The sequence below is a fragment of the Anolis sagrei genome, chromosome X (assembly GCF_037176765.1).
Source record: "Anolis sagrei isolate rAnoSag1 chromosome X, rAnoSag1.mat, whole genome shotgun sequence".
Classification (NCBI taxonomy): Eukaryota; Metazoa; Chordata; class Lepidosauria; order Squamata; family Dactyloidae; genus Anolis; species Anolis sagrei.
The window spans coordinates 21,358,015-21,371,594 of record NC_090034.1 but is presented as its reverse complement, the minus strand read 5'-3'; the positions used below and the strand labels follow the sequence as shown (position 1 = coordinate 21,371,594).

Sequence of the window (13,580 nt, the reverse complement as noted above, 5' to 3'; positions counted from 1 at the left end):
GGCCTTCTCTGCCCAAGAATGGGAACGCCCCACCAAACTACATCTCCCAAGTTTAGGTCTCATATCTCTTAATCTGCCATTTCATTTAGTTCCAAAAGGACTTTCGCTTTCACTGCCTAAAACTGAATTTCTCATCTCCCAAACTTGCTGTGGCTCAATACTATGAAATCCTGAGAGTTGTAGTTTCACGAAGTCTTTAGCCTTCTCTGCCAAAACGACACCTCCCAGGATTCCATAGCATTGAGCTGCCTTCTTGGGGGATGGATAAATAGTTGGCTGGCTGCTGGGAGGGGAGGTTGTGCAGAGCAGCACATTGTCTCCTTCCTCCCTTCACTGGGCCTGTCTCTTCTCCCTTCGCTGGGGTGACAACGGCGGCCCTTTTGCCCCTGAAGGCTCCCGAGGGTCCGATGCCAGCCCTTCCCACCTGTCACCGGGGGGACCCGCCTCTACGCCGGCGCCTGCCGAGGAGATCTGGGTGCTCCGCAAGCCCTACGCAGGTAAGACATGAGTCACACACTTTTGGCCCTTTTGGCAGCTCCTGGAGGCAATTGCAGAAATAAAAAGTGGGGATGGGTTGGATGGGTTGTTGGCATGGTGCTGCAAGCCATTCAAGGGGGAACTGAGCTTGCCACCAGTTCCAAGAGATTTTTAATTCAATCTCAAAATGAGAGAAACCACCAAAGACATGGGAGGTTGCCAATGTTAGGAGTTGTGGACGTTGAAGTCCAAAACAACTGGAAGGCCAAAGTTTGCCCATGCCTGGATTAAAGAGTTGAATTCCCTGGAACAGAATGGGGCCCTTGGTATCAAGGACCTTCCTGACCCTCCCTTTGCTTCCTTTTGGCAGGTGGTGACCGCAGCAGTGTGGGCAGCACCGGAAGCGTGGCTAGTGGCCGGAGCACAGGAAGCGGCCAAAGCACCGGGAGCGGTGGCCACACGGCTCTCCATCCTGGTGCAGAAGGGGTCAAGGTGAGTGGCCTAGCACCTCCCTTCTCAGTTCTATCTGTATACAGGCAGTCCCTGAGTTACAAACCTCTGACTTACATACAACTCATAGTTAAGAATGGGGCTGAGACCACAGGAAGTGAGAGAAAGCTGCCTCTCGGAAGGGAAATCCACTCCTGGAAGAGTTATTATCATGGGAAAAAGACATCTCCACTGAAGCTTTAGCACCAATCCTTGTTTCCGCAACAAGCCAAATGTTTCAAAATCCAATTCTCAAAATGGACAGAAGGTGAGGTGAAATCATCGGAACAAGGACTCAGAGAGCAAAGCAAACACCACAAGGGTGTTAACCCTTCCTTATGCTGTCCAAAGCTAAAAGTATATATGTTTGGATGGAATTACACTGAAAAAATGGACCTGTTCCAACTTACAAACAGATTCAACTTAAGAACAAGCCTACAGAACCTCTCTTATTCGTAACTTGGGGACTACCTGTATTTCCTCTTGGGATCTCCCATCTAAAGATTGACCAGGCTCTCCTTAGAATCCTAGAGTTGGAAGAGACCCCTAAGGGCCATCCAGACCAACCCCCTTTTGTCAGACATGAAGACACCATCCAAGCCCTCCTGACAGATGGCCATCTGTTTCAAAACCTCCAGAGAAGGATGGATACTTTATTGCATTCCCATACACTCCACATTCCATTAGAGCTAACAGGGTCCTCCATATGCCAGCTAGTCCTATCCCATTGTGCCATAAAGGAAGATACCATTTAAAAACACTCTGGATAGATGGCCATGCAGCCTCTACTTAAAATCTTTCAAAGGAGGATAGAAATGCCACTGGACTCCCTGGCAGTTTATATTCCACTCTAGCTTGAAGAGAACCCCAAAGGCCATCTGGACTGTGTTCATAGAACCATACAATCATAGAATCCCAGGGATCCCCAAAGGCCATCCAGTCCAACCCCTTCTGCTAAGGAAAAAGACACCCTCTAACCTTTCCCGACAGATGACCATACAGCCTCTGAATAAGAGAATCCTAGAATTGGATGTGTTCCTTTCTACCAGACAGGAAATTAGAAATACTATATTATTATCCATTATCATCTATCATCATCTATCATCATCATCATCATCATCATCATCATCATCATCATATAACTGGAAGAGATCCACAAAGGTCATCCAGTCTTCCTTCTCCCAGATAGGAAGACATCATCTGATCCCTCCCAACAGATGGCCATCTAGCCTCTGAATCATAAAAGGCAACCCCCTTCTGTCAAGCAGGAAGATAGAATTACTATATTATTATCAATTGTCTGTTGTTGTTATTTGATAGACACCAAGATAAGTACACAGCAAACGAGATCACTACGATAGTTTTTTTTGTATTGGATCACATGTTGGACACTTCCCAAGTGTCTAAGACTGTGTGATGTATCGGCAAATAATCCATGCAAACGAGTAGGATGGCCTTTTGCAGCTGAAAGATGGTGATTTTGCAGCACCAATTGTTTTAAAGTACTAGCCAAGGTATTTTGGTACTGTGCCCAGTGTGCTGAACACTACTGGGACCACTTTTACTGGCTTGTTCCAGAGTCTTTGCAGTTCGATCTTTAAATCCTTACTATTATTATTATTATTATTATTATTATTATTATTATTATTAGTGGTAGTAGTAGTATCATCATCATCATCATCATCCGACTCATATAGTTGGAAGGGACCCCCACAGGCCATCCAACCCTGGAGGAAGGAGACTCCTCTGGATAGGTATTTGACTGCCAAACATTTTTCTAGTTGCATCCGTTGAACAAACAGCAGAGAAGTGGGATAAAATTGCCGAGGAGCACTCTGTCCTTCCCTCCGCTGCCTTTTTCCCTTTCCCTGACAGCCGTCTGTTTCTTCCCTCCCCTCCATTTCTCAGCTTTTGGCGACAGTCCTTTCCCAGAAGGCGTCTGTGCAAGAATCCTCCCTGGGTGACGGCCCTTCCAAAGCGGCATCGTCGACATCAGAAGGGCCCACAGGTGCGTGGTGGACGGACGCTGCTCCGTATTGTGCTGGGCTCTTGCCTTTCCTGCTGGAGCTTTGCTTCTTGACTGCTTTCTCCTGACCTTTCCGGCCGGCTTTAAAATGACCCTTCCTTTTTGCTGCTGTCATGCCTTCGCTTGCTTCGGTTAGTATGGAACATCGGGCGGGGAAGAAGGAATGGGATCTGGGATGGAAGGGAGGGGGGATGTTTTGGCATCGCGATGAATGGTAGAAATAGGGGACCCCCTCCTTCCAAACTCCAAAAAAAAAAACATGCACCCGTCTGGCTCTCCTCCCTTCACCGTTCCGAGGAACCATCTGGCACAGATCTGTTTATGGCCGTTGCATTCTTATTTCCCAAAACTGAACCATCCCTCCTTTTCGAAGCCGGATTTGGGGCAGTGTAACCTTTCCAAGACCCCCTTTGGGGGTCCATTGTGGTCTTGGAGGACCCCCTTTTTGCTTTCCTTTTCTATGGAAAGCCTTGAGACGTACCGGATGGAGGTGAGAGGATTTGGGTGGCAGATGGCACCGTCGTGATCTCCCTGCGTCTTCAGAGCCTCTCTTTTTTTTGCAAATGTCTCGCTTTGAAGTGCGAAGATCCTTGTTTTGTGGACTGGGGGCGGAAGGAGAACATGGAAGGCTTGGCTTCTTGCTTGCAGCTATACAGATCTGTCTTTTCCAGCAAAGATGCCCATGGCCTGTGAGTCTGACTTCAGCTTTGCTCTCCTGGATTTGGCACATCAAAGGCTTGGGTATCTTGGGGTCAATAGAGAGAAACAGACCTCCTTTTCTCTTCTGCATTTGAAGACTCATAGACATAACAATGTTTGGAAGCCTGGCTAATTCCGAACTCCTTCTCAATCCAGATGGGCTTCTTGCATGATGGTCAGATTGCAAGTGAAAGGGTCAGTTGCCAAAATATTTGGAGGAATATGCCTTCAAGGTCACCTTGGTTGCCATCTTTGGCCAGGTCTGGCTGAGAGCATCTGCTGGGTGACCCCACTGTCTTTGCAAAATTTTCTGTGTGTTCCTTTTAAGGAGGCTTCCGTGTCATTTTGTGGTGAAATATCAGCACCGAGGTTTTAAAGGAAGCCCTATTTGGATCAAGTTCGAGTCACTCCTTGCAATTTCCAGCTGAAAACCGGAGGGAATTCACTGCCCCACTGACTGGGAAGCCCCCCATCTTCAAGGCTGTTTTTTCTATCTCAGTAGGCTATATGCTGCCAAGGATTCCAGCTTTTTTGGGGATCTGTGCCACCACTTGCAGGATTCTGGGATTTAGAGTTTGTCAAAGGACTCATGATTGTAATCCAAGGAACAGAGTTTATAGAGAAATACAAGGTTTCACATTTTGCGAATGACCCAAGTAGCCATAGTCCTTGTGGGCATGATCCTTTCACTGTACCCTTGGTCTTGGGTGGGATCTGTAGTGAAACCTAGTCTCCGTTGTTTTCATACTCTTAGGCTCAAGCACTTGGAAAGCATCTGAGTGTATCTGCAGTATATAAATAAACCCATTCAACACCCCTTTAGTGGTTATGACTGCAACCTAGGAAACCCTGGTCTGTGTTAGCGTGTTACAGAATTTGGAATTCTGTTGCTATTATTGCCATTATTGTTGTTTCTTCTTCCTCTCCATCCTTTTCTTCTTCCTCATCTTTTTCCTCTTTCTCCTAGTCTCCTTTCCCTCTTCCTCTTCTTTTTCCTCCTCCTCCTCCTCTTCTTCCTTCTCTTCTTCTTCGTCCTCTTCCTCCTCCTCTTCTTTTCCCTCTTCCTCCTCTTCTTTTCCTCTTCCTCCTCCCCTTTTGTCTTAATTGGCTTCTTCTTCTTTCTCCTCCTCCTCCTCCTCCTCCTCCTCCTCCTCTTTTCTCTCTTCCTCCTCTTCTTTTCCTCTTCCTGCTCTGCTTCTTCTTCTTGCTCTTCTTCCTCTTCTCCTTCTTCTTCCCCTTCCTCCTCCTCCTCTTCTATTTCTATCCTGCTTTATCCCTCTAAAATGAGACCCAATCTAGTATATAATTTTAAAACCTTTTAAAAATCCAGTGCAAACGTTAAAATGGTATTAAACATTGAAACTATGAAAACAAACAGCGAAAACCATGACAAGCCTGTTGACCTACCTAAAATGCTTTGCAGCACCTCCTTGGCTCAGCCTTTGAAACAACCCTTCTTTGGGAGCCTGGCCGTGCTGCTGATCTCTAGTCCTTAGTTTGCTGTTCCGAGTTGCTTGTGTTCTGCAACAATGGCCGGCATTGTGGTTCATTGTGTTCCTTTGCCTGTTTTGCGGCAGGTACTTCCCGGACCCCGAGCCTGGGGGGCTCTTCTTTCCAGAACCAGCCTTATGGCGAACAGCAGCCGAAGAAGGTGGAGCCCATGTCAGAGGGGAAGGTGAGTCCCTCCCACAGATTGGGACAGATTGCAAAGCAACAAGGATGCTCCATTGTGATCTGTGCAGCGAGCTGTAGTCCCTTGGCAAAGAAAACCCTGCAAAACACATGGGGTGTCCCTAAGTCAGGTATGGGCCAACTTGGGCCCTCCAGGTGTTTTGGACTTCAACTCCCACAATTCCTAATTGCCTATGGCGGTTAGGAATTGTGGGAGTTGAAGTCCAAAACACCTGGAGGGCCCAAGTTGGCCCATACCTGCCCTAAATCAACAGGGGATAATGGGGCTGTTTCCTCTTTCTCTTTGCAGAGTTCAGAGGCAGTCTACCAGTGGCTTTGCAAGTTCCAGCTGCAGCTTTACGCCCCCCACTTCATTAACGCCGGGTACGACATCCCCACCATCAGCAGGATGACCCCCGAGGTGAGAGCCACCTGAAGAATGGAGGGAGGCTATGGGAACATGCATTGTCTCAGCACCATCCTAGTGTTATGCAACCCCCAAACTAAGTCTCACCGCAGTGCAATCTATGGGGAAAGAAGCTTGTGCTCTGCAGGTGCCTCCTCCCTGTGCAATGCAGAAGAAACAATATAAAGACCACAATCACAGGAGCTAGCTTTTAGAGATCTGCAGTGCATTTTTGCCCCATCCGTGTTATATGTAGAAATTGGGAATGTTCCTTTTTTTGCTGGGCCTAAATTAGTCCATAGTATTGTATTGCATGTATTTCAAGATCCCAGTTTTGTAAAAGCGGGTCTCGTCCGGCATTTGTCTGCTTCAGCTGGGAGACCGGAAGTCATATACAACATCCCTTCGGATGCCGTTGGACTGTATCTCCCAGCAGCTCCATAAAATGCTTTTTATGTAAGCCGCTTTGAGTCTCCTTGTGGAGAGAAAAAGCAGAGTATAAATAAACATAAACATAATAATAATAATATGATCTGGAGTTGGAATAGAACCAAACATTCCCTTGGGGACTTTCAGTACCGACGACTATTCCTTTTGTAGCTTTAGCTGTATGGGAAGAAGGCAGGATATAAACCAAATGAAATAATTTTTGCATTTGCTACAGGACCTGACGGCCATCGGGGTCACCAAACCTGGGCATCGGAAGAAGATCGCCTCTGAGATCAACAGCCTCAATATTTCCGAATGGCTCCCGGAGTACAAACCGGTACGGGATTTTTGTTGAATCGTACTTCCTTTTGAAAGGATTGCCGCCTTCCTTAACAACACGCAGTTATTTTTCTTTTGGTTCTCTAAAAGCAGCTGAGATTCCGTATTGTGTGCTTCGGACCCCCTTGGAGGCAGAATTAGCAGGTTTGCCAAAGCCCTTACTAGAGAGTTCGGCCCTCCTCTAATTGCTAGGATCGCTCTATTCACTTTACCCAGACGTCGCTCCCACTCAGCAAGGTCTCTGCAATGTTAATTAAAGCCTTCCTTTTATTGCTTCCCAATGAGTGCAGCCTGGCATACTGGGGCAGGGAAGTGCGGAGGGGGCGCTTTAATTACTAGTTCCTTCTGTCCTCTGTCCTTCTTCTCTTTTCTCCTAAAAGAGGAGGATCAAGCCATAGGGAGAGACAGGCAGTAAATAACCACAATAGTTGTAGCAGTAATAATAATAATAATAATAATAATTTATAATAATAATTTATTGTTTTCTCCTAAAAGAGGAGGATCAAGCCATATGGAGAGACAGGTGATAAATTAATAATAATAATAATAATAATAATAATATTTTAATCATTATTTTCTCATTAAAGAAGAGGATCAAGCCATAGGGAGAGACTGGCTAATAATAATAATAATAATAATAATAAGAAGAAGAAGAAGAAGAAGAAGAAGAAGAAGAAGTCATTATTATTTTTTCATTAAATGGGATCAAGCCATAGGAGGAGACATAATAATAATAATAATAATAATAATAATAATAATAATAATAATAGTAATTCATTATTATTTTCTCATAAAAGGGGAGGATCAAGCCATTGGGAGAAATTATATTATGAAAAGAAAAGAGCAGCCACAGAGTTCAAGGAGGTGAACTACAGCTCTCTGGCGCAGAACCTTAAGTACCTCTTGCCCTTCTATATATCCCAGGATTTTGCAGAATTTAACCACGGCTATTAAACTGGTGTGAAATTGCTATAGCTGTATAGTGTAGCTCAGAATAAAGAGCAGCCTATGGGACCATTTTTTGTGAACCCCAAGGGCCAAGAAAACATTTTTCAAATTAAAAAAAGATCCCCTCCAAATGTCACTTAGGGCCTGCTCAATGATTGTTATTGAAAAATGCCTCTCTTGGGCCTAACATTGTGGCGGAAATGGCCTCAACTTCCCTTAGGCTGCATTTGGGAGCCGAAAAGTAATAAAATCCTTTGGAAGTCTGGAATGGATGCTGGAGAGGAAATGCTAGAAATCAGGTCTGAAAGAAGTTTGGATCATGCAGTGAACAACCATAAGAAAACCTCCCAATTCCAGGGATTTCTGGATGAAACAGATTATCTAGATTCATTTCAGTCTGGTTTCAGGCCTGATTATGGAACAGAGACAGTTTTGGTAGATGTCCTACGTAGAGAGGGGAGCATGTTCCTGTTGGTTCTTCTGGACCTCTCAGAGGCTTTTGATACCATTGACCACAGTATCTTTCTGGGCCAACTCACTGGGATGGGACTTGGGGGCACTGTCTTACAGTGGTTCCAGTCCTTCCTGGAGGGCCGTATCCTGAAGGTGATGCTGGGAGATTCCTGTTCGAACTCATGGCCATTGACCTGTGGGGTTCTATTTTGTCCCCCATGCTGTTTAGCATACACATGAAACCGCTGGGAGAGGTCACCTGGAGTTTTGCAGCGTGGTGACACATGTATGCAGATGATACCCAATTCTACTACTTCTTTCCACTTAATGCCAAGGAAGCTGTCTTGACCCTAAACCAGTGCCTGTCATCAGTAATGGACTGGATGAGGGCAAACACATTGAAACTTAATCCAAACAAGATCGAGGTACTCCTGGTCAGTCGGAAGGCATACCAAGGAATAGGGATCCAGCCTGTGCTGGATGGGGTCACATTCCCCCTAAAGGCACAGGTCACAGTTTGGACTCGGCATTGAACCTGAAGACCCAGGTGTCGACCTTTGCACAATTAAAACTTGTGTGTCAACTGTGCCCATTCCTTGAGAAGGCAGAACTGGCCACGGTGGTCCATGCCTTAGTTACGTCCCGTCTGGATGACTGACTATAACATGCTGTCCATGGGGCTGCCTCTGAAGGATACTTGGAAACTTCAAAGTCTGGTCCAAAGAGCTGCAGCCAGGTTGCTTACTAGAGCCGGCTGCAGGGAGCAGAGAGCAGCTCCACTGGCTGCCAATCCGTTTCTGGGCACAATTCAAAGGGCTGGTGATTACCTTTAAAGCCCTAGACAGTTCAGGCCCAGGCTGTTTGGCCAACCGCATCCCCTTGTATGAGCCTGCATTCTGGGGCCTGAGATCCCCTTCAGGAGAGACCCTTTCTTCTCTCGGTCCCATCTCTATCTCAAGCCTGGCGGCAGGCTAAAACCTTTTTATTCAGGCAGGCAAGATGATGGTTTTTAAGATCAGTTCAGGGGGTGCTGTAGTTTTTAACTTTGAATTTGTTTTAATGGTTTTTTTAACTGGGAATTTTAAAATAGTGTTTATATTTAATCCTGTTTTAATGTTTGCATATATTTTATGCAAAATGTTTGTATATTGTTTGTCTATTTTAAACTGTTATGCTGATGCTTTTGTGTTAAGCCACTTTGAGTCCCCTTCAGGGGAGATAAAGCAGGGTATAAATAATAAATATAATATTAAAAATGAGAATCAGAATTTGTCTCTTCCTCCCCTTCCTAGGCCAACCTGGCTCTCTGGCTCTCCATGATCGGACTGGCCCAATATTACAAGGTTCTGGTGGAAAATGGCTATGAGAACATTGACTTCATCACTGACATCACCTGGGAGGACCTGCAGGAGATCGGCATCACCAAGCTGGGTGAGCGGGTAGCGGCACAATGGGCAATAGAACAGAGGGTCAAGGGGTTGTTGTTGTTGTGTGCCTTCAAGTAGACTCCAACTTATGGTATCTTTGCACTGACTCTGAGCAAGTGTGACCTGGTGAGGTATTATTATTGTTATTGTTGTTATTGTGAAATAAGACAGATGGGGGTCTCTGTGTCTGAAAGTGTGTGACCCAGTATGATGATGATGATGATGATGATATTATTACTACTACTACTACTACTACTACTACTACTACTACCCTAAGGCAGATGGGAGTCTCTGTGTCTGAGAGTGCATGATCCAGTATGGTGGTATTATTATTGTTATTATTATTATTGTGACTCTAAGGCAGATGGGGGTCTCAGTGTCCGAGAGTGTAACCCTTAGGTTTTGATGGCTGAGCAGAAAATCGACTTCTGTCCTCCAGAGCTGTAGTCCGACATTCAAACCACGACACCACAATGGTGGAAAGACGCTACCAAAGTAGCAGCAGTTGCCACGAGTTTGCAAACCACATTCCTAGCACGATTACATGGAGGCCTCTCATTTGTAGGATGGCCATACATTTGAGTTGACTTGATGGTCTATCACTATCGCAAGTTAGGAATTAGAATAGTAGTAATAGTAATATTCTCCTTGCGGATTGAGGCAACAGGAAGTGCCCATTGCAGCAAGCTGTATGACTGTTAGGTCCCCATTAATATACTTGATGCTGCTTGTTCCCTAAATGCACAACAGCAGTTGACTTACATATCCGAAAAGATGCCATTTTCAATGCAGCAACAGGGTTCTTGCTGATGAGGGAAACGCAGCCTCCAGAATCCGACAGGCTCCCAACCTTTTTTAGCTGTCTCTTGCAAACACGCTTATTTTCGCAAGCCGTCGCCATGTGCTCCAACCCTCCATCTGTTCCGATGACCAATGTTGGCTTGAACCCAGCGCCTGGTCCTCCTCCGCCATCCGAGCCAGGAGAAGCTGTTCCTTTGCATCTTGTTTCACATATTTGAGTGTTGCTATCGCAGTCCTGGGTGGGTTGTAAATAACGGCATGCAAAGAAGATAAACAAAGAAATATTTGAATTGATAAATGGACAGTATTTAACCTAGATGAGGGCAGCAGAACCCATTGGATGCTGGTCCAAACCATGTCTGGCTAGACAATGGAGTCTTCCTCTGGAATACAGATGTTAGGCTCACAATGATGTATGTTCATAGAATTGTATTTTCCTAGATCGGAGTGAACAATGTGTTTAGTTTATAAGCCACATTTTGCCTCCACGCTATATTGGGTGCACCCTAAAGACCACAAACTGGTCCCCAAAGTATGGGGATAAGGAGGTCATTTCCATGTTTTAAAGCCTCTGCCATCAAACAATTTTGACATGTTGTAGCTGGCCTTGAGCCGCAAGTAGAGGCTTGTAATAAGGTGTTGTTGTTGTTGTTGTTGTTGTTATTTTGGTTTAAAAAAGGGCTTTGGAGACAGATTTTGGGCACAACCTGGGCCAATTTAGGCCCAAGAGACACTTTTTTCAAAATGGCTTAAAACGGCCCCCAAACCCTCCTTGAACTTCCATTGTTGTCCACTCCTCCCCTAGATAGCCCATTGTCAACCACTTCAGGGTCCAAGGTGGCCACCAAGTCTTTGTGCTGACGGACTCACTATCCTTTCTTTCTTCCCCTTCTTCCTTCCCAATGTCTCAGGTCATCAGAAGAAGCTGATGCTGGCAGTGAAGAAGCTGGCAGAGATCCAGAAGGCTGAGTTCGCAAAGTACGAGTCTGGTACCTTGAAGAAGAAAGGGCCTCCACAAGACACGGTGGCCATCGAGTCGCCCCAGCAGGAGTCGGCTGAGTGCCAGTCGCCCAAGATGACCACCTTCCAGGACAGCGAGCTGAGCAATGAGCTGCAGGTGGCCATGACTGGCGAGGAGGGGTCTGAGAAGCAGGGCAACCATGTAGGGCACTTCCGTGAAGGGACAGCCTACCGCCACGGCCCCCGCTTGACCCACGAGAACAGCCTGAGTGGGAGGGCGAAGCAGATGAGCAGCTCCCAAGAGCTCCTGGGTGATGGGCCCAAACCCTCCAGCAGCACCATGTCAAAGAGCCAGGAGTACCTGGTGGAGGATGGAAAAGAGAGCCCAGCCACATTGCCCAAGGAGGTCCGGACGCTGCGCCATGGCCACAGTGTCAAGAGGGCCAGCGTTCCACCGGTACCCGGCAAGCCCCGGCAATCCTTCCCCCCCTCTGCTGGCCGCTACACTCCGCCACAGACACCCACCAAGCCCCGCCCCTCCTCGCCACAGACCCTGGGTATGCCACACGCCAAGGTCAAACCCACGCCACAGTTGTTGCCGCAGTCCGACCGCCCCATGTCTCCCCGCTCACTGCCGCAGTCTCCCACGCACCGGGGCTTTGCCTACGTCATGCCACAGCCTGTGGAGGGAGATAGCCACATCACAGGGCCCCTAGCGCAAGCGGTGCCTGTGCTGCCTGTCTCAGTGCCTGTGCTGTGCTTGCCGCCACAGGCTGCAGAAGGTGAAGAGGAAGCAGGCCGGCCGAAAAAAAGGGCGCACAGCCTTAACCGTTACACTGTGTCAGACAGTGAGCAGGAGCGGGATGAACTACTGGTGCCCGACGCTGGGCCATACGCCACTGTGCAGCGAAGGGTTGGGCGCAGCCACTCGGTACGTGCCCAGTCAGGTGGCGATAAGAACGTCAACCGCAGTCAGTCCTTCGCTGTTCGGCCAAAGAAGAAGGGGCCTCCGCCACCGCCACCCAAGCGGTCCAGTTCAGCCATCTCTAGCACCAACATGTCTGATGATTTCACAAAGGAAGGGGAAGAGGGTCTGGAGCCTCCTGAGGAACAGCAGCAGCAGAGGCGGGCCAGTGATTCTGGCAGTGTTGTGGACACGGGGAGCGCCGGGAGTGTTAAGAGCATTGCCGCCATGTTGGAAATGTCCTCCATCGGTGGTGGAGGCAGAGGCCTGGTCCTGCAAAAGCCACCCGGAGCTGGGAAAGGCCCCGATGGCTACTATCTACAGCCTGGTGCAGCCTTGCACCCGGTCAGTCCAGATCATGTACGTGTCGCAACCGTCATGGCCTCCGTTAAGCACAAAGATGCCATTGGACCAGATGGGGAGGTGGTCAATCGCCGCCGCACAATCAGTGGCCCCGTCACAGGGCTGGTGGCCGCCGCTCGGCGGGAGCGCTCCGATAGCATAAAGTCTGAGACATCCAAAGAGAGCTGCCCAAGGGCTGATCATGGAGGGGCTCCGCAGAACACTTCCGGGGAGAATATCCCCTTTGCAGAGGAGGGCAGCCTGACCATCAGGCAACGGCCTAGGCAGATGGGGGTGGCCAGGGGTGAAGCTGCCGAGGCCCTGGCCCTCACCCACCGGCATGGCGACCTCTCTAAGGTGGAGGCTAGTGCCACGCTGAAGAGGAGGATCCGGGCAAAGCAGAACCAGCAGGACGGCGTCAAGTTCCTCCTCACCGAGTCCGACACAGTCAAGAGGAGGCCAAAGTTGAAAGACAAGGAGCAGGAGCCCGCCCCACTCTCAGTCTACCAGAATGGCACGGCCACCATCAAACGCCGTCCGGCTTCAGAAACGAGCAGCATTGAGGCCATGTCCCCTGCAGAGCAGCAAGAGAGATATGACTACGCCACAGCTCAGCCTCCTCTGGAAGGGGAGCCCAAGAAGGTTGTCAAGCCACCAGTTTCTCCCAAGCCTGTCCTACCCCAGAAGGTCTCGGGCCCACCCACGCCAACCTCCAAAAAGGCCCCGATTCCAGGCCCAGGGAGTCCAGGTAAGGGGTCTTGCTGGGTATGTAGTCTTGCTGGGGCAGACTAAAAGGATCAAGGGTCACCCACCACTTCTGTTCAACTTCACCATGCTTTTCACCTATATCTGAGAAATGTCTATATTGCGTGTTCATGAACTTTAGACACACCAATATACTTATATGGAAATGATAGACATTAGGCAAGAATTGGGAGGCAGGTGATGAAGTTCAAGGACTGAAGGATGGTCCTTGGAAACTCCATCTTAGCCAGGTTTCCTGGGGGATGTTCTGCTTTGTGGCAGACACCTTGATTGTTTTCTTGATAACATTAGGACCAGAGTTCAATTTTCTCAGCACCTTGACCGAGGTGGTGGATCAAGTGGATGAAATGGATTGTTTAGATCCATTTCAGTCTAGTTTTGGGC

At 47.9% G+C, this 13,580-nt stretch overlaps 1 protein-coding gene across 1 annotated transcript in view; it reads left to right on the top strand.

Moving 5' to 3' along the window:
- Nucleotides 1-13,580, top strand: part of CASKIN1 (CASK interacting protein 1) — a 97,793-nt gene that overhangs the window by 76,221 nt on the left and 7,992 nt on the right. The window contains exons 11-18 of the mRNA XM_060786494.2: nucleotides 393-497; nucleotides 848-969; nucleotides 2,875-2,974; nucleotides 5,269-5,366; nucleotides 5,673-5,783; nucleotides 6,433-6,534; nucleotides 9,230-9,368; nucleotides 11,077-13,179. Coding sequence (XP_060642477.2) covers nucleotides 393-497; nucleotides 848-969; nucleotides 2,875-2,974; nucleotides 5,269-5,366; nucleotides 5,673-5,783; nucleotides 6,433-6,534; nucleotides 9,230-9,368; nucleotides 11,077-13,179 — 2,880 coding nt within the window. The remainder of the gene's footprint in view (nucleotides 1-392; nucleotides 498-847; nucleotides 970-2,874; nucleotides 2,975-5,268; nucleotides 5,367-5,672; nucleotides 5,784-6,432; nucleotides 6,535-9,229; nucleotides 9,369-11,076; nucleotides 13,180-13,580) is intronic.